Source organism: Acipenser ruthenus, chromosome 7 (genome assembly GCF_902713425.1).
Source record: "Acipenser ruthenus chromosome 7, fAciRut3.2 maternal haplotype, whole genome shotgun sequence".
Lineage (NCBI taxonomy): Eukaryota > Metazoa > Chordata > Actinopteri > Acipenseriformes > Acipenseridae > Acipenser > Acipenser ruthenus.
In genome coordinates, this window is record NC_081195.1 from 25345775 (window position 1) to 25370999 (window position 25225).

At 37.1% G+C, this 25225-nt stretch overlaps 1 protein-coding gene across 1 annotated transcript; it reads right to left on the reverse strand.

Moving 5' to 3' along the window:
- Nucleotides 1–2274: 2274 nt before the first annotated feature.
- On the reverse strand, nucleotides 2275–13929 carry calm3a (calmodulin 3a (phosphorylase kinase, delta)). Its single transcript, XM_034025810.3, has 6 exons — nucleotides 13658–13929; nucleotides 10598–10628; nucleotides 9338–9481; nucleotides 6539–6645; nucleotides 5834–5969; nucleotides 2275–3651 (listed from the first exon to the last, which is right to left on the reverse strand). The coding sequence occupies exons 1-6, from the start codon at nucleotides 13658–13660 to the stop codon at nucleotides 3623–3625; spliced, it is 450 nt and encodes a 149-aa protein (XP_033881701.1). The 5' UTR covers nucleotides 13661–13929; the 3' UTR covers nucleotides 2275–3622.
- Between the last annotated feature and the right edge of the window lie 11296 nt (nucleotides 13930–25225).

Genomic DNA, 25225 nt, shown 5'->3' on the forward strand with positions numbered 1-25225 from the left:
GGAATAGTTTCATCAGATTGACCACTGAGACAAAAACAAAAAACAAAAAACAAAAAAAAAAAACTCCACTCAACTCAGCAGAGCAGTTTACCGGTCTTACTTACACTTGTGTACGTGCCCATATCACTTTTGTATACCCTTTTTATATGACATTGCAATTAGTTGCTTCGTTATAATAGGGTTGTGTTTTTGTTACTTATGACTGAAGTCTACTGCAGTGTTTTTCAACTTTGATTAAACTGAGTCAAAGCAGTTGGTTTTCCCACATAAAGCACAATCATGTGACGCCACCCTGTGGACAAGAAAAGAACAGTTTGATCTTCATTCTGGGATTTAAACTAGTAGAAATAAAAAACAAAAAAGTCAGCCACATAATGTCATTCAGACCTTTTTCTAGAATGTACTGCAGTAAACATGTTTCAATTTAAACACAAGCCATTACTACGTTTCAGTGCTCATCCAAGTGTAACATTTGAATTTTGTGGAAATACTGCTGTATTACCTGTTTTTTTTCATCTAACCAGACTCCAGTTACCTACTCGAGGAATTGATTCTCAGATCTTAGGAATACTGTATAAACCAGTTTCGAATTGGGTAGGGGGGTCTAAATCAAATTCAAGTGCAGAGGTTAAGAAACAAACACCACTAAACCCGATTTGAGCTTGGAATGTACTCTTTAAAATCTGGACTCAAAACAATCAATTGCAAAAGCATCGATTCCTTGCATGTAAATGTAGTAATTGTCATATGATTTGACTAGAGTGAGGAAGCCCGTTCAGTCCCAGCAGAGACCATTAGTTGTCCGGGATGATTCTTTAAGGACGTGCATTGTAATATAATCCATGAGAACACTCTCAGTTGCAGTTACTCTAGGATACAGAAGCTCCGACAGTCTACGCTACGTGGTTGTGTTCCTCTGAATAACATTGCCTAATAAAGTTATTTCTTTGTGTGCTTTATTTTTAACTCTCACCTTAACTATTACAAACATTGTAAGACAATTTATGGACATGGTGTTCAGCAACCTCCTGTGTGCCCAATACACAGATAAATCCTTTGACAATAGGAATGTTAAACAGAGTGGAAGCCATTTCTTCATTTTACATCACAAATATCCCTATACTACACGTTATTGTGTGCACTATTGTTGACGTTATGTTACAGAAACCTTAGTTCCCCAATATCTTTATCAATATACTTTACACTCAAAGTGATTCATGTCTTGTTTTTACATACAAAGGCTGTATAAATATGTAGTGGTGGTTTTCTGTAATAATCTACTGCTGCAAAATAGCAAGGACATTCGTGTAGCTTACTGAGCGACATACTGACAAGGACAATGGTGACTGTTTTTACATTTAAAAAAAATATATATATATGGGATAGTGAAATGGATTAATACCATTAATCATGAAGCTCTGGGTTGGCTGTCAGGTATGATTTCCAATCATCCCTAGTTAATTACCAGCTAAGGCAAGGGCATAACATTATACCAAACTATTTAGCACTGTGACCAAAACACTCCAATGAAGTACATGCTAACTACTATTAAGCACTTCAGGAACTCTCTTGAGTGGCATTAAGGGTGAATAGCTAGCATAGGCCATTCCACACCTTTGAATCCAGAGGCATCTGGCTTGTCAGCCCACTACCTAGTCTGTAGCAACTACAAAAAAAATAAATAAATCAATAAATCAATAAATCTGTGCGTTTACCAGAAGACTACCTCTGCCCCTTGGCAGGTTACAACTCCATTAAGAGTGTCCATCTCCACATTGTTCCTTGACCTCTAGTATCTGTTTCAGCTACGAGTCCAGTTATTTTAGTAGTGGGGCCTTTTAAGAAAGAAAAGTATGACATCTGGTGACTAGCAAGACTGATGATCAAAACCCATCAGAACAAAAGGCTGCTCGGATATGGAATATTGATGTGTATTGGCAGACATTTTGGGGACATAAGCTTTTAACAGAAGTTGAGGCTTACCTTTCTACTGTAAAGTCTTGGAATCTACGAACGAGACATCCAAGCTAAGCCTTCTTGAGACATATTTGGTTATTTAGTAATTAAACCATTGGGATAATTTAGACCAATTTACAAGGTTGACACTGAAGAAACCAACTGTCAACTACATGTAAAACACAGAACTACTCGTATCCATTCGAGACGCCATAAACGTGTCAATTTTGTAGTCCATCAGATGATCGGTTTGATATTGGATATGTCCACCAACAAGTTTCACTGAAAAATGAACGGTGCACAGTAAAGCCAACAAACTTGTATCAGGTAGTAAATTATTTTTATTGGAAAACAAATGATATTTCACAGCTTGGATTGGACATAACTTCCAACAGATTCAAACAGCCATACCAAGTCTTATTCCCCCATTGCCTGCCTTGCAAGACAAGCTTCTTGCACTTTTTTTTTTTTTTTCAGTACCTCAAAACAGGAGTAAACTCCTATAAGACCATTGAGATCAGAGAAAGGAAGATTTAAGAACTTTATTTTTACAGCAAACAAAGATGAAAAGCTGTTTAAACCCTCACTCAGAACACTCATCATCCACAGAAGGAGAGCTCGCTCATCAACCCCCTCCCAACTCCCAGCTTTTAGTTCAGTCATACGACAGCAGAGCATGGAATAAGTTATGTAGCACTTCTACTCCGGCTTTAGGGCAAAGACGCATCAAGAGAGCCATTTGGTTTTCAACTACTTACTAAATGTTAAGATTTGATTCTTGTAAATATATAATATATATTATATATTCACTTTTTTTCTAAAAGTTGTCTTGTATAAGTTGAAGCTCAAGATCCATTTATGGCACATTTATTAAAAAAAAAAAAAAAAAAAAGTCACAGGCTATGCCATATTAGGTAAACGCTAACCTTTGCACAAAAAGTTTACATCAATACATCTTGGGTTTATATATAATGCATGTGAAAGCACTACATGTACATTCAGCAAAGTATATACACAGCAATGCCATCTAAGAGTGTGATGCATTCAACTTTATTAAAATGGACTCCTAAATAAATAAATGCATTGCCGAACTACACCGATGTGGCAGCAATAGGAAAAAAAACCCAGTGCTGTATATCAATTCCATACCCTGCTTTACAATTTCAGTGCAGCCCCGTCATATTATCCATATGACCTCACAATGTGCTCAAACCTCAACTCCTTAGTTATTTTCTATATATAAGCCCGCCATCTGTACACAAAACAAGGACTCCATTAACCTCAGCAAAAGGCCGCCTCCACTGTAACAATACAGAACCGCCTGAATAAGAGCATGCAAGGGTTAGTATTTATTTATTATAAACTTACTGTTGTCTTGCTAGCTGCACGGTTAAGCTGGCCTTGGTTCAATGAACAAAAAACGGTCTCCGTCATTGGTTCTATCAATACTTATTTTCAAAGGGTTGCTTTGAGAATCGGGCTTCTTAGAGAGCTCATGCAGATAATTCTTTTTCCTGTAGTAAAATTTGTATATATATATTTTTTTTAATTGGAACCAGATTACAGATTTTAAAAGAGTAAAGTTTTATTTTTTTTGTATATTTTATTTAGTTATTTTAGACAGAGTGATCAAAAGGAGAACAGGCAATGTAAAAAGAAAAGTGCTTCACTTTGCAGTCATCATTTGCACAAACTCTGAAAAACAAAAAGAAAACAAAAGCCATTACAACCTATCCTAATTTCATTATGAGCAGCTAATCCTTAAAAATATAACAGACATAGGACTGGAATCAAAGTTCACTACTACATCCACTGCATATACAGCTATGGCTAAACATTTTGCCTCACCCTAGAATTTTAGGATTGAGACCATTTTAAAAGAAATGTTAACATAAAATTAGATCTTTCATTCACCACCCAAGTCAAAGAAACTACGAAATGATATCGCAGAAAAGTCTACCAGGAAGCTAGAATAGCAGTACTTAGTATTTGCAATGTATCCCATTGTGTTTTAAGACTTCCTTAATCCTCTCATGCATGGACTCTAAGAGGCGCTGATGGGTCAAGTTTTCCTTCAGATTCCTTCATGCAGCCTTTACGCTTGATTGCACTTTGGTTTCGTTTTCCTGATTTTCTGTCCTATCAGACCCTAAACACCCTCAATAGCGAATTTCTAGGCCAGCATTGCAGTGACGTGATACTGTTGTCTAACCATTTCTTCACTTGTTTGGCTTGATGGCAATGGGCTCAGTCATCTTGGAAGTATAAACCACCATTGGGAAAATGGTAGGGAGGAGGTGGTCTGAGTTTTCAGCTACCAGTCCTTGTCCACAGCTGTCCCCTTGGGTAAAACGTGTAGGGATCCTGTGCCTTTGGCAAAAAAAGCATGCCCAGATATGGACAGTTTCCGGATGCTGGGACGGTACACTCTGGCTTGTGTCTTCAAACTCATAATCCACCTGTTTCCAAAACAGCTGAAGGGGGACTCGGAGAAGATTACTTTGGTCCAGTCTTTGTATGGGCGACAAATGTTCAGACGATCGCTGATATTTTTCTTGCTCAGAAGGTGCGTCTTAGCAGATCTGTTGTCGGGGATTCTCTCCAAGAGACGCCTTCACTCCAACTTCTTTCCGTTGCCGCAGCAAGTGGACACGACTGGCCGTCCTCTCTCAAACCTGGACGATCCTGGCGAGCAGTGCTGACTTTTGAGCGGGGCAGCTTTACAGCTTCCAGTCTTATATTTCTGGATGATTCTAGATATTGTGTTTTGGCTGCAATAACCTTTTTTTTTTGGCTGTCTGACGACTGCTAAAGCCTTCCTTATGAAGTGCAATGATGGCTGACCATGTTTCCAAGGAGGTATGGCTCTTCCCCATGGATTGCTCTGAAGTTACAAAATCCATGTAAAAATCACGGTTATATAGCTTAAATCTACTCGTTGCCGCTTCTAAATTTGTCACCTTTTGATTACTTCTAATTGAGCAACACGTGTCAAGATTCTGCCGTCTTTTCAGAAATTGTGTGTTTTCCTGTCAGTTTTTGCTAAGTGTTTGAAAAACTACAAAGCGGTATGCAATTTAATGTTCACATAGCATTATCCAGCAGGTTTCATTCGACTTTATGAAACGAAATTAGATACTTCTATAAGGGGATATGATAACAATGATATCAAACAATTTATGGGTTAAGTATTTCCAATTTAATATCAAGCATTTGTCAGCAAAATCTTTAGAAAAACTGTTCAAACAAAAACATCCAATCGCACGAGACCTCTTATTGGGCCACATTTTCAAAGCCTTAACTCCAGTCTTAATTAACACCTACTTTTTGAAGGCGACAAAACATCTTGTTAAATTTAACAAAACTAGAACCGAACAACGAAATACATTTTCAGGTCACTTGAGCAGTTTATTTATGATGACGATGTAACTAGTATAGCAAATCTGGAAGATTGTTATCTGCAGATTTGGACTGCCTCTAGTCATAGCTGTACATGTTTTTAAAAAAAAAAAATTGGCAGAGCGACAGGCTTGTGGGGATTCCGCTATATATATCTATATACCAATATTCAATAACTTAAGTTTCATCACAATTCGAGAAGCAGAAATGTATTAAAACATGAGCAGGAACTTAAAATGTTCACTAGTAGATCCCTTTATTATTTGGTTCCCCCCTCCCCTTCCCATCATCCTATTTTGTTTAACATATATAAAAAAATAAAAAAATAAATAAATTTTAAAAAATCAGCTGGTTAAGTTGTCCAATATTTATCAAATCATGTTTCCAGCACCAAAATAGCATATCCCAAACCCTCAAGTAGTCTCTCTGTGCACCACAGCGGTCTGGCTCTGGTGTAGACACACCCCTTAATACTCACCTTCGTAATTGACCTGTCCGTCACCATCGATGTCTGCCTCCCTGATCATCTCATCCACCTCCTCATCCGTCAACTTCTCTCCCAGGTTTGTCATGACATGGCGCAACTCTGCAGCACTGATGTAACCATTGCCATCCTGTACAGCAGAGGACATTTTACAATTACGGATTTAATAGCATGACTCGCACACACAGCTCAATCTGCGTAACTGAAAGACTTTAGCTTTACTAGCTACTCTGACAAAAACCTTAGGTATGAGTGAAAGGTCTTTACAGCTCTTACTATTGTCTACAGTTGCAATAGCTGTTGAAATATTTCTGGAGTGACACAATCTAGCCAAGATAATCTATATTTACACTAAATCTGAACTTTTTGGAGAAAAAAAAAAAGTCAGGACTATTAATGGGCAGGACTATTCTTCCAGCACTTTCATTACAATCCATCTCAAAAGGTACCTCCACCGAGGAAACTGGATTTGTAGCTGTTCAACTGCACGGTTTTAAATGCACACGTTCCTGTACTCTGAATATGCACATTACTGCATGTTTAAAAACACTAACTGAGGAATTATCCCAAAAAGTTTGTCTAAGCTTTCTCATTTTCACCAACACTATATCTGATGTCAGTAGCAGTAACCTGTGGTCATATTTTAAAAATCACATTTCACATAAAAGCTATTGGACTGGCAGTGCGATTGGCTCATACCTTATCAAATACTCTGAAGGCTTCTCTGATCTCCTCCTCACTGTCTGTATCTTTCATCTTCCGCGCCATCATGGTGAGAAATTCTGGAAAGTCGATTGTACCATTGCCTGTATCACAAATGAAAACACTCTCAATTAGTTTCATTTTAGGAGTATTTAACATTTTCTAAGTGACACATTCAGGACTGAACTATACAGTAAACACTCACCACTATAGGGCTGCAACGAAGGTTCAGAACACATTACCGAAGGATGGTTCGAACCTTCGATGGTACTCATTTGCATAATTTACTGGTGACTTCACCATAGCTCCTCGTTTATATTTGATTGAAAATCCTATTATTTTACAGGTAATCCATATATATGGAATAAAACATTCACATGTATTTTAAAAACATTACATAGAACAGTAATCATGTTTTTATAATTTAAATAAAAATATGTTTATTTAGACGTAATTGTTGCTGCTTGCGATATATACAGCTTGCACTGCAGCAGCACCAACTGCAGCGGACTTAGGCAAAATAAAGTTTTATTTTATAGTCACCGTTCCATCAGTCACATTTTACTACTACTAAAAATAATATTAACTTACGCTTGTCAAGTAACCCCAGAGATTAGTTATGCCTCCATGATATGAGTTGCTAGCTCAACTTTTTATTTGGTTTTATTTAGTCGCCTGGGCATTTAAAAAATCCCAAACAGCAGAGGGGTTTTGAGACATTTCTTTCAATACAGCTTATGCTATACAACGCTTTGCCATTGAGATGGCAAATGAAGAAATTAAAGGTTTGCCTCTGGATAACACAAGCTGAAGGGGGTGGGGGCTGACTGTGCTCAGTTTTCAAAATTAAAATGATTAGTGTTGTATCATGGCGACTGCCCTGCACATGTGGAAATGGGTTTGTTTTGTGTGCTTTTTGGAGTTGTTTAGTTTAATTAAATGATTGTTTACAGGCAGGTGCTCGATTGAGACTTGCTGCCTGCTAGGTTTGGTTGAGAGGAAGGGTGAGTGATTGGTTGTGCCGGTCCTCGACCAGAAGATGGGCGGGTCTCGACTGAGTGTCCATCAGCATAAAAACACCAGGTGGGGGTCGTTCTGGGCGACTGCATCGTCATGCTACACAGAGGGGCACTGCATTCACTCAGGAGCGCATCCGCTCTGCAGGAACTACAGCTACGCAACCCTTAAACTGCAACACGGTACTTGTGAAGGCAGTGCCCAGCCAAGGCCATATGAAGAAGCAGGAGTTGCCATAAGAATACCGGCTCATAAGTAGTACCCGGTCACAGTGTACATTTTGTATATTATACCATTGCACTTCTCTTACACTTTCTTGTACACTAGGTTTTAGTTTATTATTAACTGTTCCCAATCATTGTTAGTTTTTAGCGAAGGGTTAGGGTTAATAAAAACTTGATTTAATTTGCTAAACATTACTATAGTAACAATCTGAACCAATTTCAAGCATATGATCAACTGGGTATTGATCACCCATAGGGCCCTGGTGTTTGCAGTTTTAGCTGGCCTATTCTAGATTAACTAACAGTTAACACAAAATAAATAGTGTACATTAACATTTGTTAGCTGTTTGGTAACAGTTAAAAAAAACATCCCTTAAAATAAAGTGTCACCTAACGATTTGGTAGTGGATTTTAATGCAACAACTTATTTAAAAGGTGTGATTTATAGTATTCAAACATTGTCAAACTGCTTCTGTTAACAGAAAAATAAATAAATAAAAGCGTGCGTGACTGCAACTTGACAAACCTTTGAAGGTTTAAAAACTACCTTTGAATTCCTGGCTAGCGAATTCAAACCTTCAACATTGTCAATCTCAACTTTGAAAACATTTCAGTATATTACATTTAGAGACAGTTGCCTACATCAGTTGATTATGATAAAACCAGAAAAAGAACTACATTTGTTTATCAGCCCATCATTCCCTGATGACCAGTGCAGCTGAAATTTGGTCAATTTCTCTTTGCCAGCACCCTGTAAAACACCAGATATCTCTGATATGACCCCTGTGCTACCTTACTAGGTAGCCCTTTTCAAGCAAACTATGGCTCTGGGGCAAGCGGAAAATGTACCTCCACATGCTAAAAAAAAATGTTACTTATTTGAAGGCAGAGAGAGGTTTGTACAGCGAAAGGTCAAATTAAAGATCACCTCACTCAATGTACAGACTTCACAGGGCAATAAATCAACAGTTTTAATACCAACAACAAAAAATAAAATGTGCCCTTAATCTTCAAATGGCCACGTAACATGATGCAACATTTGGGGAAATTGTGTCTAATTACGTAGAACATGGACATATTAAACACATTATTTTGTTCTTTCCACATTTTGTCTAATTGTATAATACATTGGTATGAAGTGATGAAATGACACTTAATTCTGAAGTCTTTGCAGCAGTTGTTGGGTAAACTTATCTACCTGCAACATTGCAGTGTGCCATACTGGTAGGTGTATGGACAGCACTTCACAATGCTTCACCTACATTTGATGTGAATACTTAATATAAAAAATAGTCTGGGGTGACACTTTTTCAAATGGGTGATTTTCATATGTGAAGCCAGTATCTTAGAAGAATTTGATCACCATCACCCGATAAGTTACAGTAAGGCAGCCAGATTATACAAGACCGGCCCATTTCAATTTGCCACTTCTGAAATGGGGGCTGTTGAAAGAGGCAGTCGGAAGAAATAACTCAGATAAGGATATATGAAGCCAATAAAAACGCATTCAAATCCCAAATGACCTTGGTTAGAATAACCCATTTCCTCTACTTGCCATCAGCATCCACCTCATTGATCATATCCTGGAGCTCTGCCTCAGTGGGGTTCTGTCCCAATGACCTCATTACGGTGCCCAATTCTTTTGTGGTGATGGTGCCATCGCCATCCTTATCAAACAGGGAGAAAGCCTCTTTGAACTCTGCAAAGGAAGAGATAAATGCATTTTACTTTTAAACATGTATAAGCGTGTTCGGGGGTGTGGGGGGGGGGGGGGGGGCGACGACTGGTTCTTGTACATTGAGGGTCTTTCTCCATTCTGAACACTTACTCTTTCTGCTAATAGGAGGGTGTTCACAAAGGATATAGATCAAGTCTGAACATGTGTGTGGCCCAAGATACTGAAAACCTTACTGAAGCACCCAGTTTACATTGCGTTTTGCTTTTGGTTCTGCTTTCAAGGAGTGGTTATATACTGGTGTAGTTGGAAGCCCATGAAATGTACATCCATTACTAAAACACAAAGTCTGTATGCAGTTCTCTTTTGTCATATTCCCATCAATATATCTCTAGACACACTGGCAAGCTTTTACTCTGTGCTACAGTGATGCCTAGAGAGTCTATTTGAGGGCAACTCATTACCAGAATCAAGTAACGACAAATTCCATGAATCCGACTCCTACTGCCTTTGCTAATTAATCATTAGATTATTCGGAAACAGATGCTGGAAAACATCACATGTGGAAAATAAATAGGAAAGGCAATAGTGCCCAATATTGTTAGAAAATAAGGGTGAATTTCACAGTAGTCAGTCAGTTATCTAGGTAACTTCCATCACAAACAATTTCATCCAATGTTGTAGTATTGTAATTTCTACGATTGGATTGTTTAGTTGCATTTTAAATCCAGATGATGTTTAGAATGACTGGGACCAGGACAGCCCCAGACAGGATAGCAAGCTGGTAAAAGTAATCTATTGAACCTAAATCTTAAAACAAGCAAACTGCTACCAGACCGAGGCATCCATTGATCACATCAATAGCAACAGGTTTATACTGTAATGAGGTCAGCTTTCACTGCCCATTGACAGTAACGTCAAACTTCATTATGTGACATTCCACTGTAGTAATCACCCTGATCAATTAACCGCCTTCTAAATAAATATTAAAAAGTACTGGGCCTGCAGATTCATTGCAGGGGTTTAATGACCATAATTAAAAACTGTTCAGGGGGATTTATTTCAAGACTAATTTCCTCTGAAGACACAACATGAAATAAAGCAAGTGTTCTGCAGAAAAAAAAACCATGGAAATCTTACCTGCGATCTGTTCTTCGGTGAGTTGGTCAGCCTATTGGGAGAAACAAGAAAGGACTGGTAAGGAGCAAACTCAACTCACAGATCTCATTGCAATACTTTTGCATCACTTTAGACAGATTAAATGAAGATTTATTGTCGTAAAGTAAAACTATCAAATGTTCCAGTAGACTTTAATTTCTTTAAATTATGCATTTATAGAAAGTTTGGTTTGTACTGGTGAATTTTAAAATGGCCCATTCCATGTTACAGCAACATTAAGGACTCTGGAAATCACTCATGAGTTTTTTTTTTTTTTTTTAAATGTTCCTTTAGGGAACTTTTGGTTATATACCTTTAATAAACATGTGTTGCACCAAGTTTTCACCCTACATCATAATGCAGGAGAGTGTGCTCCAAACACATGCAACGTAGACTAGACCAGACACAGATTAATGTTTAGTTACTGAATGCATTTGTGTTTTTTTTCTTATACAAAGTATTTCACAAAATGATACACCCATGTCCTTCCAATAGCATTATGTTTGCCATTTTGTTTCTTAAATCCCCCTTTGTATTTGACAAACAGAGTTTTAGCAGTGTTTACACCAAAAGTACATGCAACAGTTTGTTCAACTTGGCTTGAACGTCTGAAATTTTAAAAGATTTGTTTTTTAAATTGCTAATTGTATGCATAGTGTTTGGTATGAAAAATAAACCTACCGATTAAAACAATTTATTTAGCTCAAATTGCATAAACACCCCCACTGTTATCCAATGGCAAACATTCCCAGATAAAGGAAATCCAGTAAAAAATCAAAAAGCATACGAGTGCAATGCTGGCATTAAAATGTTCTGAAGGGGGAAAAGAAAAAATAAAATATATAAAGTTACTGAGGTGTACACCGTGTCATGTTAAACCCCCCAAGGGTCCAGAGGCTTGCTCTCAAGCGGTAATGCCTGGAAAAGCAAATTAACTGCAATCCAGCAGGACTTGCATTATAGAAAATCGACTTAACAGACAGCAGGATTCTGGTCAAACATAATATATTGGTAGTTGCCAATGACAACCACCAACATTGTGAGCTTCTCTGACACTAGCTGTATGGAAAGCAGTCTTAAGAGAATACAAACAGATATCAGCTGTGTTTTAGCATGGTAAAAAAAAGTGATACGATTCCCTTAATTTAGTTAAAAAGGAGAAACATGGCAAATGAGTATCTGATCATAAACCTGTATTATATATTCTATATTAAAAAAGCACAACATCAATAAGCCATAGAGCTTCACTTCAGTCATTTATTTGCAGAAGCATTCCATTCTCAAATCAATACTGCCAACAGAATATTTTGTAGACCCAGGCCACATAATAAAAGCATTGGGTCAAATCTGAAAATTGATTGTGCTGCCTATGAGGTAAGAAATTATGACAGCTATAATACTGAAAGCATGTCAAACTTCCTAAATGGGATATGTTTTAACTGGAATTATTATATTTGGCTAATCTGCTAGGAATATAACCAGTTTTGCCATCAAATCACGCTTCAGTGAGTCATTCATTTAAGTTAAAACTGCAATGCAGTTTAACATCTTCCAGAAAGCAAAGGCATCACACAGGATCATAATATTAAATGAAGCCCATAAAAACATGCATTTCTATACTTATAAAATGCATATAACCCATGTTCTCATACGGGATGGAATCTTAATTAAAAAAAAAAAAAAAAAAAAGCTGCTGGTCAATGACTCAATTCTGGAAAAGAACCTCCTTTTCTGATTTGAGCTTGCACTGCAGTTTCGAGAGTGCTGCAGCTAGGATTTGGTTCAATGCGGGGGGAGGGGAGGGGCTAGGGATCATTCACGAACATGCTGCAGTACAGTGTGATCTGTGGTGCAGAACTACAGACTATATCTGACATTTGATTTCTAATCTGGTGCTAAACTGCAAATTGTGAACGACACAAACCACGCATTTGACACAACTATATGTATATCTGTTGCAAACCAATAGGCTACATATATAATGTTTTTATTATTATGTTACAGAAGCCCCAATATATTATATTAACCATGCAGTGTGATGATCCTGCTTAATTTAGACGACAAAATGCAGCAAAATGGAATAACAAAATGGGTAAACTTCTGATCACATTATACACGTACTCTTTCAGAAAAAAATATAATGTGTCACAATACTCATATTGTTCTACATGAGAACAGTATATTTTATGTTTAGAACCATATTCCATTCACCTGACCCAGTTTGCATGCATGGGTTAGCTAATTTTTTTTTTACCATCACACCCCCTAAACCAACCTAAGCTTTTCGGGGCTTGCATCGAAATCCAGACATCAAAACCTTCACAAAACCTACCAATGAGATTTTGATAAAAAAAAAAAAAAAAAAAAAAAAAAAAACTGTGTTCGCCCACAGCTCAATAAACCTATGCTTACTGAAAACACTCATGCATTGTGTATTGTTACAGATACGTGGTATCTGCATGTACAGCGAAATATATATTCAGCTTAAATGCCTGAAAACCAAGACATGCACAGCCTATATTAAAATGGCATAAAAGAAATTGCGCTATTTGTGTACTTTCGACTTTAACACACTTTTTCTTCTTCCGTTTCCGTGTAGTAAACCGCAGGTCCCTTGCGTCACTCCCTCCAATCTAAACCCTCAGACGTATATTAAGAGTAACTTTACCTTAACAAAATTGTTTTGTTGCAAGACAAACACAAACTCGCGGATTCTCACCAACGTGAAATATTAATGTTACCGACAGAAATCGGCATTTGTGGTAAACTGGATGGAAAAACTACAATTCAAATTTTCTAAACCCAATTCTATATAATTACACGTCATTTTGCTTTAAATATAGTATTTAAACTGTCACAAGAGAATACGCATGTTTTAATCAGGAACATTTATTACCCACGCCCCCTACTCGACACAACATCTTTCATTTTGGCGCAAACCCGGCTTTGTGGATCCTAAATAAAAAAGAAGACGAGTCATTTCTCATTACGAGATTTTTTTTTAAAATACGACTCCCTTGGCTTTATCAAATGTATACTCACCATTGTATTGGGTGTTGTAAGCTTTGGTAGCAAAGAATCAACGAAACTATAAATTATTTAAGTCAGTCTTCCCACAGCCTCCCGCCTTGTAATAATGCAGTCTCTTCTTAGTTCGAGTACAAAATTCCCCCAAAAACTCACTGACTTGTTACAACCCAAGTAGCCTCATTTGTACTGTATCACTCCGCCAGATGATGTCATACACTGACACAAACCTTTCCATTCAACGACCGTAGCCTATGACATGAAATCAATTTTTTGCAATTTATCGACTGAATTAAAAGTTATTTTTTAAATGGTTTTAGTGATCGAGTTACCCGGTCAGCAATTAAGTCTGACCGTGCACTATATGTAAGTTGGGCGAATGGATATTACAAGGTGCGCGAAAAGTCCCGGTGCAAAGTCCCCCCCACCCCCCGCCATAACAGGGAAGGTTTTATCACTTTTTCTATGGTGACGTTTGTATTTATCCGCTAAAAAATATATATATATATCTTGCTTATCGAGAGGTTTACAGCTCTCAACTTGATCCCGTTTATGTATGATATTAAGAAAAACATCTGTGGTATATGTAAACTGTTAGCATGAGTTAGTGGTCGGTTTAGGACGCAGACATTATTTTTTAAGGCGTAAGGTTACACAGAAAGGGTTTGCGTTCTAATCTGTTGACATGAAAGACTGGTTCTTATTGGCTTACAAGTGTCAGGGAAAAAGAAAGAAGCTTCCTAATTGGCCATTTCTTACCTGCAATGCGTCAAAATTGGGCCGAACCATTGCAGTGAAAGGAAGGGAATTACTTACTTTTAACTTAGTTACAATTAGAAATAGATTGGGTTTATGATGGGCATTGGAACATTATGAACGTTTTCTTGTTATAATGGCTTTATTTTTGCGTTGAAAATATAAAAAATGAAAAAGCAAATACTACTACTATTACTATTACTAATAATAATACAAATCTTGTTGACCAACGCGGATAAATTAAGTGTTCCAGGTGTTCAACTAAGTCGTGATGTCATTACGTTTGCAAATTGATACCCACTGTTAAAAAAAAAAAAAAAAAAAAAAAAAAAAAACATAAATAAGTACGTGTTTTAAATGCTTTCGACATTCTGACATTACAGTATTATTTCAAAATAAACTTGATAAAATCTGCTGCTGCAGAAAAAAATCCCTTTTAAATGTTATTCCCACATTTCTAAAAGACAAAGGTGAAGGATTACCCTTTAAGATGTCATTATGATACAAATACAGCAGCCTCCTCCCCCGCCCCCCCCGTAAATCACCTTTTTCCCCAAACATTATTATTATTTATTTCTTAGCAGACGCCCTTAACCAGGGCAACTTACAATTGTTACAAGATATCACATTATTTTTACATACAATTACCCATTTATACAGTTGGGTTTTTATTATTTATTTCTTAGCAGACGCCCTTATCCAGGGCGACTTACAATTGTTACAAGATATCACATTATACATTATTTCACATTATTTTACATACAATTACCCATTTATACAGTTGGGTTTTTACTGGAGCAATCTAGGTAAAGTACCTTGCTCAAGGGTACAACAGCAGTGTCCCCCACTGGGGATTGAACCCACGACCCTCCGGTCAAGAGTCCAGAGCCGTAACCACTACTCCACACTGCTGCCCGGGTTGGGTTGATAATGGCATAATTTTAGTGCATTAGTTACAACAAAATTACCAAGAAGTCTCATTTAAATGTGGAGTTATTGTTAAAAGTAAACAATCTGCCTCTGTCTTTGATGCACCCTGCAATGGCATCATTAAACCTATTAAAAATCACATACCCACAAACCTGATTGTTCCAGATTTTAATCCTGATATGCACTGCATTAGGGTGAAAAAAGTACATCCCTTTTTCTGGACTTAAACAAATCGACCCCACCAGCAAAAACATATTGGAATAACATTTTTGATAACTTATAGCAAATATACCCTTTGACCAACAAAATTAAATAAATCACTTCTAAAATTATTCACAGTTTTTATCCAACAAACAGCTTTAAAATAGATGTTTCCACAACATGTTATTTCTGTGATCTGCTTAATGAAACTGTACTTCACTTATTTCTGCAATGTTTATATGCAAAAGTCTTCCGGATATTTTTTTTTTACAACAGAAACGTGCAAATCATTTTATTTTTGATGGTGCTGGTATACTGTTTGGAATTGCTAAGCAAAAAATATGCCTCAATATGTTATATAGTCAATTTACTGTTGAATCTTGCTAAATTTCACTTTCACAAAACAAAATATACACATCTTAAACCAAATGTCTTTGTCTTTATGAAAGACTTTGAACACTATGCCAATGTGATACAATTTTTTAATAATTCAAAAGCTGTAAAACAGCCAATATTCTACTAGAATTAAAGCTATTCATTTGTATATAGCTCTTAACTAAAGGCATCAATACTCCAGCCCACCAGTGTGGGGTAAAACAGTAATGAAATTAGACAAGATGCCACTTAAAACTTGCACTGTTCACTACATCTTGAATAACCCATACCCCTTACAAAATACAGAAAGTTTTTTGTCCCATTTTACAGTCATATAGGGAAGAAAATGAACTCTGGACTTGATTGGTAATGTAATTGTGTGCTTTAAGCCTGTAGTGCTGCTTATAGTAGTTTAATTAATATGTAATCTATACCAGTTTTACCTGGTTGGTATTACGTCTGTCAGTTCAGTATTGAATTACCCAAACATAGCCAGCCTCCACGTTGCCATAGCAGCAGTCTGTTCATGGAAACCTGGCTACATACTGCATGAAAACACACAAGTTCTTGAATTGATGCAATGTGTGAGGGAGATTAGGAGAGGAGTTCTGCAGTCAGTAGTGTATTGGTCTATTAAACAGGTCTAGAAGTAGCTGTATAACCTGTGTGTTTGCTCAAAATGTTGATGAATTGAATACCTTTTTTTCTAGCTAACTGTTAATGGGTTAGACAACAAACTTGAACCACCTGTCACATGTAGCATGCACTTTGCTGGCCGGTGCACCTCTGAAGTTATTAAAGGTGGTTATTTTTTGTTCATCTCCTATGTATTTTGCTTTGGCTCTGGGTCATTCCATAAGAAATCACCCAGAAAATGTTGACCCCTTGACACGATCAGGCTAAAAAAAAAAAAAAAAAAAAAGATATACTCTGATGTTTTCAAAAGCTTCTTCTCCTGTGATGCCTTTGGGCTGTCCACCTAGGGCAGGGGTGGCCAAAGTTAACCCTTCCAGTCCTGGACTTTGTTCTAACCCTGTTCTAAATAGTTTTATTGAACCAATTAAAACTCCACTCAGACCCTAAAGTTGTTAATTATGTGCCCCTGTTAAACCTGGAGTGATGTGGCTCTCCAGGACTGTGATTGGACAACACAGCCCTAAGGGTTAGTTTGGATATCGCACAACAACACATTCACATAAATTAGGGCCCTTTCAGTTTATCTACCAGTTCAGTTACAATTTTTAAAGGCGAGACTTTTATCTTAGACCAAAATAGTAATTAAACCAAATGTAAGGTTTTGTGACTCAGCAAAATCTCAGCAGGAGATTTGTAAAGAGCTTTTTGCCAAAGCTGTTTCTATTGGAGTTACATTTCAGTATTGAAATAAACAAACACAGTCAGCCTAGCTGTTGCCATGGCAGCAATCTGTTCTGCACTTTTTCGTGTTCTGATGGGAACCTGGCAGCATACATGCATGTCTACAGAACACTGTGCATTGCTGCAGAGAATGATAAGGAGAATATTGTCTGCTGGTGACATGCATAAAACAAGTCACTATTTACCTTTGTTGCAGTTATGTTGGTCTTATGGAGAGGGGAGGCTTTTTAGGTTACATCACCTCGTTGCTCTTTGGTAAACAACAATACCAGACAGAGGCTTCACAGGTTAGACCGCCCTTCAGTGTTCAATACATCAGCTTGGTGATACATCTTCTAGGCATTACATACAAGTTCTGGATAATAGCAATACAGTAGTGTGCAAATGTATTGGAACACCTCAAGATTTGTAATTTTACATCATTTATATACCTACCTGAATGAAGTGAGTGAGGATTTCAATTTTCGATCAGTAATCATTCCATCTATCTTTAATCAGGCATCTTAAATAACTATGACATGTGTTTCTTTCAAAACTGCACATTTGAGACCCATGTATAGCTCTGTCCAAAGGTTTTGCATCATACTATAGAATTAACTCATTTTGCTTCATAAAGTCGAATGAAACCTGCTGAATAATGTTACATTAACATATTGAATTACATACCGCTTTGTAGTTGTCCATACACTTAATGAAAAACTGACAAAAATGTTGAATACGTGACATTTCGAAATCTAACATGAAATACTGTACTGCTGTTATGATTTCTGGTAGAAATTTGTGATCTCATTTTTTAGTTTCTTTGATTATATCATGTTAAATAAAATATCTAAACTACATTCCTATAGTTTGTTTTTTTAATTATGCCTCAATCATAAAATTCTAGGTGATGCAAAACTTTTGGCCAGAGCTGTATGACAGAGACACCCTGTGATAAACTGTTTTGTCACCAGAGGGCATGAATGATGAATTAGCCTATATATCTTTGGCACCTTACCAGCAGGCACCAAGAGAGCTTCTTCTGACAACAAGCACACAACAATGCTGGACTCCACTGTGCTGTGGTGTTGAGGTTTTCTGCTAAAGATCACTGGTGGCTAGACTGAGACTGACAAACAGCCAGCATTAACACCAATACTGTAAGATACAGCAAACACACATGAAGCAGAGGTTCTAAAACTTAATTTGCCCATGAACCAAATACTAAATGCATGTTTCATGTATATACACTACAGATTAACTATTGAAAGCGATTCTGGAGGGGCTCATCTGGTAAAGACACCACTGTGTGATGCGAAGCTAGTCAACACACCAAGGGGAGTGAGGGAATATAAATGAACATTCAAAAACAGGAAGTAAAATAATTGGAAATATATATATTTTAAATATATATATATATATATATATATATATATATATATATATATATATATATATATATATATATATATATATATATAATACATATACAGTGCCTTGCAAAAGTATTCAGACCCCTTATTGTAAGGTCAGTCAGTAACAAATTCCCATCCAGCCCTGGATTTCACATGGAACATATCAGAAACTGGCAACAGTGTATCTTTCTTAGACATTCCATCATAAACACCACTGTGTACTACAACCCAACTGATTCTCATTCATGTCTGCAGACTCCTCACACCCTAAGGCTCGCCGTGACTCGATTCCCTATTCACAACTGTTAAGACTCAGAGGTAATTGCAGCGACGATCAAGATTTCTTCGCCAAACGCGAGGAAATGTGTGTGTTTTTTGGAAATTGTGGCTTTCCAGACAAGATCATCACTAAATCGAAATCCCGCATTTCAAATATAAATAGAAACAATGCTTTATATAATAACAATATAGAACACACAGATGATAGAATCCCTCTGGTCCTCACTTACCACCCGACCAACGGAAAGACACAGATAATTGTGCAAAGAAACTTTACAATTTTACAACAAGACCCATCTACAGCGCCTATTTTCAACACTCCCCCCTTGATGTCATATAGAAGAGACAAGAGTATAAGAGAATGTGTGTTACAACAACAAGTTTACTGCACTGTGTTTTCTTTCATTCATATATATATATATATATATATATATATATATATATATATATATATATATATATATACATATATATATATATATATATATATATATATATATATATATATATATATATATATATATATTAATGTTTCGATATGTTCTACATATTTTTAAGATTAGCTAGATTAATAACAGCTACAAGATACTGATAAGCACAGTTTTTTACTCACTGTAGCCTCAGGGGCCGTTAGTGATTTAGTAGCCGACCGCAAGTGGTTTGTGGACACGTTTGGAAACTGAAGAAGTAAAAGGAAATGTTGAAGCTGCAGTTCTAACTTCAGCCACTAGGCTACACTGTTTACCACAAACATTACACTGTGCAAGAGGTTGTCTTTTCTTTGCAAAGGAAAAAATGTACTTTTATCAGACATGTGTTCTATTGATATAGACACAGATAGATAGATAGATAGACAGATAGATAGATTGATAGATAGATAGATAGATAGATGAAAAGGCACACTGCCATGTTGTTGAAATATTGACACAGCATACTGTGGGTCAGAACCACAGAACCATTATTAAACCACTGAAAATCATAAAGTAGCTTGCTCCCTTCAATGGTGTAATAATCATACATGGAGCTCTAACCATGATTTAACAATTCTTACCTGCAACATTGCCACTGCTTCCATTGTACTGCGTTCATTAGCCTTGGGCTCTGTTTTTTTCATGATTAATTCATGTTATACACAGTGTGTGCAACACAGAAACGAGAGAGACGCTGACAAAGACTTCATGACAAAACGCTTGTTTAATTGTACATTGTTCTACTGCACAGAGACCAGAGTATGGCATATATTTGTCAAAGTGAAGGCACTGGAAAAGTATTAACAGCAAAATGAGGGAGAATATTATTGCGTTATGCTATTGATAACGGTTTTAAAAAGCAAATTGAGTACGCGTTTGTCTTAAAGACGGTGATATATTATTTAACAGCGGCTGAAACATATATCTGTAGACTGTAGCATCTCCTGCCTAATCCTTTGCAATGCACAGGGATACAAAGGACGTAAGCAGAATAGCAGAGGGGTGTTTGCAGGAAGGAGTGTAGCCATTCTAACACACTAAGGGATAACCGTGCCAATACACTGACCGACAGCACCTGGATTTAACAGAGGGTGTATCCCTTTGCCTCCTTCATCACTCCATATTGTCCTCTCCACCTCTTGCAGAAGTCTCTTCTGTGACGCTTTTAGCCTGGAAGAGGAGAAGAGGTTTTCAGTTCAATGTGATGTCGGTTGTCATGGTGATTGATACACGCCAGCTCAGGCCTGCGACCCCTCTGTTTGGAACAGCTGGCAGGAAGCCTGTCAATCAGCAAGAGAAGCTGGCGAATGACAGGAAAGAAGGACTTGAAGGGGTGGGGACAATTTCACTCTCCAGGTGAAACAACCAAAGAAGTGCAGCACTACCTGAAAACGTGGCTTGCAAGCATAGATTTCTGTAACCTAGTGTTGACTATGCTTCTTTCAAACATCCACATTTGAGAGTGTACAATAGGTAAGATTTATGTCCATACTTACATGCATGACATGACATTTTTCCATATATCTGGGAAGAAAATCGCTTAGCCAATTGTGATGAAACAAGTTATTAACATTAACACCGGCAGATTAGCTGTTCCCCCCTCTTCCAGAGCCCGCTCCTTCTCCAATCTCAGTGGTGGAACAACCTACCCAAGGATATCTCAAACTGCTCAGTCCCTAACCACCTTCCGGCACCTCCTCAAGACACACCTGTTCAGACAGCATCTGTCAACCTCACAACTCTCCACTATACAGGACTATATGGCAACCAACTGTTCCAGTACTTGCATTATCTTGTACTTGCACTGCACTGCTCCACACTTTGCCATATTCTACTAGTGCTCTTAATTATAACTACTTCCTGTATCTGGTACTTGATTTTACTCTTGTAGGTATCTGTATTCACGTTTTTTTGTAATTGCTCTTATTTGAAATCATTCTCATCCATTCAATGTACTTACTGTGTGCTCTTACTGGACTTTACTCGTATAAGCAAATATCTTTACTATAAGTTAACTGCTCTTAGTTGAACTCGCTCTTAAAATGTAATTATTTACTGTATTCTCTATTTTGCTCTTACTTGAATTTGATATTTTTTGCTGCTGATTTTATTGTACTTTATAACTGCTCTTAATTGTAATATGATATTCTGTAATGTGATACTTTACAATGTGATATTTTGCAATGCGATACTTTGTACTGTGATATTTTGTAACAGTTTTAAGTCGCCCTGGATAAGGGTGTCAGCTAAGAAATAAATAATAATAATAATAATAATAATAATAATAATAATAATAATAATAATGTATGTCACGCTTACATTTTTCATAAATATATCTAGGAAACCACTAATTAAATTGTGGGGTGGGGACAAGTTCAGGTGAAATAACATTTAATCGACAATAGATAATTGCATAGGTTTTTTAAATTTCCAGAAAGCTTTTAACAAAGTCCCACATAAAAGATTAATCCGCAAACTGAATGCAGTAGGGATTCAAGGAAATGCATGCACATGGATTAGGGAGTGGTTAACACGTAGAAAACAGAAAGTACTGATTAGAGGAGAAACCTCAAAATGGAGTGAGGTAACCAGTGGTGTACCACAGGGATCAGTATTAGGCCCTCTGCTGTTCCTAATCTACATTAATGATTTAGATTCTGGTATAGTAAGCAAACTTGTTAAACCAATGGAGGTGCAAAGCAGGATTTGTGGAATTCATTTGATGGATACAATCCACTTAAAGCAGTACTCACCAAAGTTTCCTTCTCATGACTGAAGAGATTTCATTCTAGTATAGTTAAGGTAACTATATATAGTTAAGTATAGCGTACCATCCTAGTGGCTGCTTGATCTCAAAAATCCATTCCGTCCCCTCACCACTCTCTGTGTGAAGAAGCGTCTCCTTCTCTGTTGTAAATCTCCACTTCCATTTCCAGCTGTCCTCTGGTCCTGGTATTCATGTTGTGCTCAGGCTAGTGTTAACTTTGTCAACTCTTCTGAAGATTTTAAAGACTTCGATGAAGTCTACCCTAATTCTTCCTTGTTCTAAAAAAATATTCAGGTCCCTAAAACTTCAAAACTCATCCCTGCTATGGCATTACTCTTAGATTTTACCAGAACATACACTGCTCAAAATCGTCTGTTGAAAAGGTCCCTTGAAGCCACTGTGTTTTTCATTATAACATTATTATTATTATTATTTGTTTATTTAGCAGACGCCTTTATCCAAGGCGACTTACAGAGACTAGGGTGTGTGAACTATGCATCAGCTGCAGAGTCACTTACAATTACGTCTCACCCGAAAGACGGAGCACAAGGAGGTTAAGTGACTTGCTCAGGGTCACACAATGAGTCAGTGGCTGAGGTGGGATTTGAACCGGGGACCTCCTGGTTACAAGCCCTTTTCTTTAACCACTGGACCACACAGCCTCCTACTGTTGAGGAATTATTTATTTTAACGTGTTTCTTTCAAAACTGCACATTTGAGAGACCTATATATCGAATGGATGTGCGCAACAGGTAAGATTTATGGACTTGTTAGCTGCTATACAATTACTTTAAGGTAATGGGGTCTATTTTAACCATATAAACAACACCACTTTAAATCTGTAAAACAGAAAAAAAAGACTTGATTACATCATCAGTAAGGCTGTATTTTTTTCACGGTTATCATGGATTCACAATTTCCGTAAAATGTACTCTTATCATTTAGATAAGGGACTAATGGACCACACAGCCTCCACAACATCACAATAATGTATTCCTGTCAAGCGCTTGGCTGCATATCAAGGATTTTAGTCACAAGACCATTGAAAAAAAATTCCATTGTATATTTTCATCTGAAGCCAATTTGCGGGTCTGGCTCGCTGGAGTAATTTCTTCCCAAATCACGCAATCAGGCTTCTTGTCATTTGCAGAGGTGCGCTTGTTCGACACTCTAAGGGGCCTGCTGATTTCTGGAGGGCTCTTGTGCCCCCCACTCCTCCCAGCACGGCAGCCAAGGAGCTAAAGACTGGGGTGACCTTTGTCTAGGAAGGTGCTCTTGCAACAATCTCTGCCATTTCACAAGCTGATTGATAATGGTGCTTAATGGGCTGAGATGACGAAAGCTTACCCACCAGCACAATTGTTTATTTATTTATTCTGCGAATAGGTTTGTGGATTCATTTTGTCGTAAGGTAACAGACATTTACAAACTTATTAAAACATTACAGTAGGACTAAGTATAATGGTATGCGCAGTACGACCACTAATTTGACACATAGGTAAAAATAGTCGGATAGGTCATGAATTTGATAATGTTGTAAATGGTTTAACCACAACAGCACTTCCGTCCATTTGAAACAGCACGCTTCACAATTACTTTCCAGTTCAGTTTAACTGAATAGTTCTATTTCTGCTACTATAAACACACAACTCATGATTATTTTTGATAAGCTTGCAGTTGTGCTGGTAGTTAAATGCTGCTTGCCAGTTGAACTGTGTGAGGAGTCGACTGACAGTTTCTGAGGCCGACTGTCACTTTTCTAGTCGACTGGGCTACTATTCGGTGTTACCCCCAAAATAAGGTACCCTTTTCCAACACAATCCTTAATATTACGTCATGATACGCATCTCTAGTAGTGAACAAATAAATTAATATTGGAAAAAAAAACTGGTAAATGTTAGAGTGGAAATAACTCTAAATTGCTTTATCAAAATGTGGAAATCTTATTATCAAAGTAAGGCGATTTACTCAATTGTTCACACTTTATATTATCATTTAGACTATATACATAGTCTAAATGATATTAGTCCCTTATCTAAATGATAAGAGTACATTTTACGGAAATTGTGAATCCATGATAACCGTGAAAAAAATACAGCCTTACTGATGATGTAATCAAGTCTTTTTTTTCTGTTTTACAGATTTAAAGTGGTGTTGTTTATATGGTTAAAATAGACCCCATTAGCTTAAAGTAATTGTATAGCAGCTAACAAGTCCATAAATCTTACCTGTTGCGCACATCCATTCGATATATAGGTCTCTCAAATGTGCAGTTTTGAAAGAAACACGTTACATTGTATAAGGTTAAAATAAATAATTCCTGTCATTAACCAGCCAGCTGCTTTCCCTATTGATTGACAAGCTTTGACTTAGAGGACTCCCAGGAAGTGCAAGTGCACACAGATAACCCGAGAATAAGGCATAGAAACTGAGAGTTTCCTTTAACCTAAAGTAGCACCAGATATCATGTTTTAAAATGAAAGCACATGTATGGTATATTGTGTTTCTTTCAAAACTGCACATTCGAGACACATGGAGTTAACTACGATCATGTGAAGATTTCCATTGCTCTGAATTGAAAGCTTGCCAAAGCTATTGTGATGTCACTGTTGTGATGTCACACTGTTACAAGCAGGCCACAGGTAGTATATGAGTGCGTTAAGTAACTGAGTGACTCGGAGCGAGAATTTTCACTCAGATCACCAATGAAATCTGCTCTGCAGCTCTGAGCTGCTCAGAGGGAGTTGAACTGAGCATGCCATTAAGTGGGTTCTTTTACTGAGCTGCTCTGAGCGACTCACTTACTTAACGTGGCCAGTCAGTTCCTGTGTGAAATATTTCTTCCATTTCCATTGTGCTGTCATTGCTTGCAATGCTGCACTATTGGTCCTGTTAGGCTTTCTGAAACACTGCGATTGCTTTTACAACAACATGCAATGATTTTATTAGATACGAAAACAGTTATTAAATTATCTTTTCATTATCACTATTATTTATAATAAACATTTGTGATGTACACTTTTGTTTTCTGTTT

Coding starts and splice junctions, on each gene's coding strand:
- calm3a (XM_034025810.3), bottom strand. Junction 9,482..10,597: donor CACCGAAGAACAGATCGCAG/GTAAGATTTCCA, acceptor CTTCCTTTGCAG/AGTTCAAAGAGGCTTTCTCC. Junction 3,652..5,833: donor CGGACAGGTCAATTACGAAG/GTGAGTATTAAG, acceptor TTTGTTTTTCAG/AGTTTGTGCAAATGATGACT.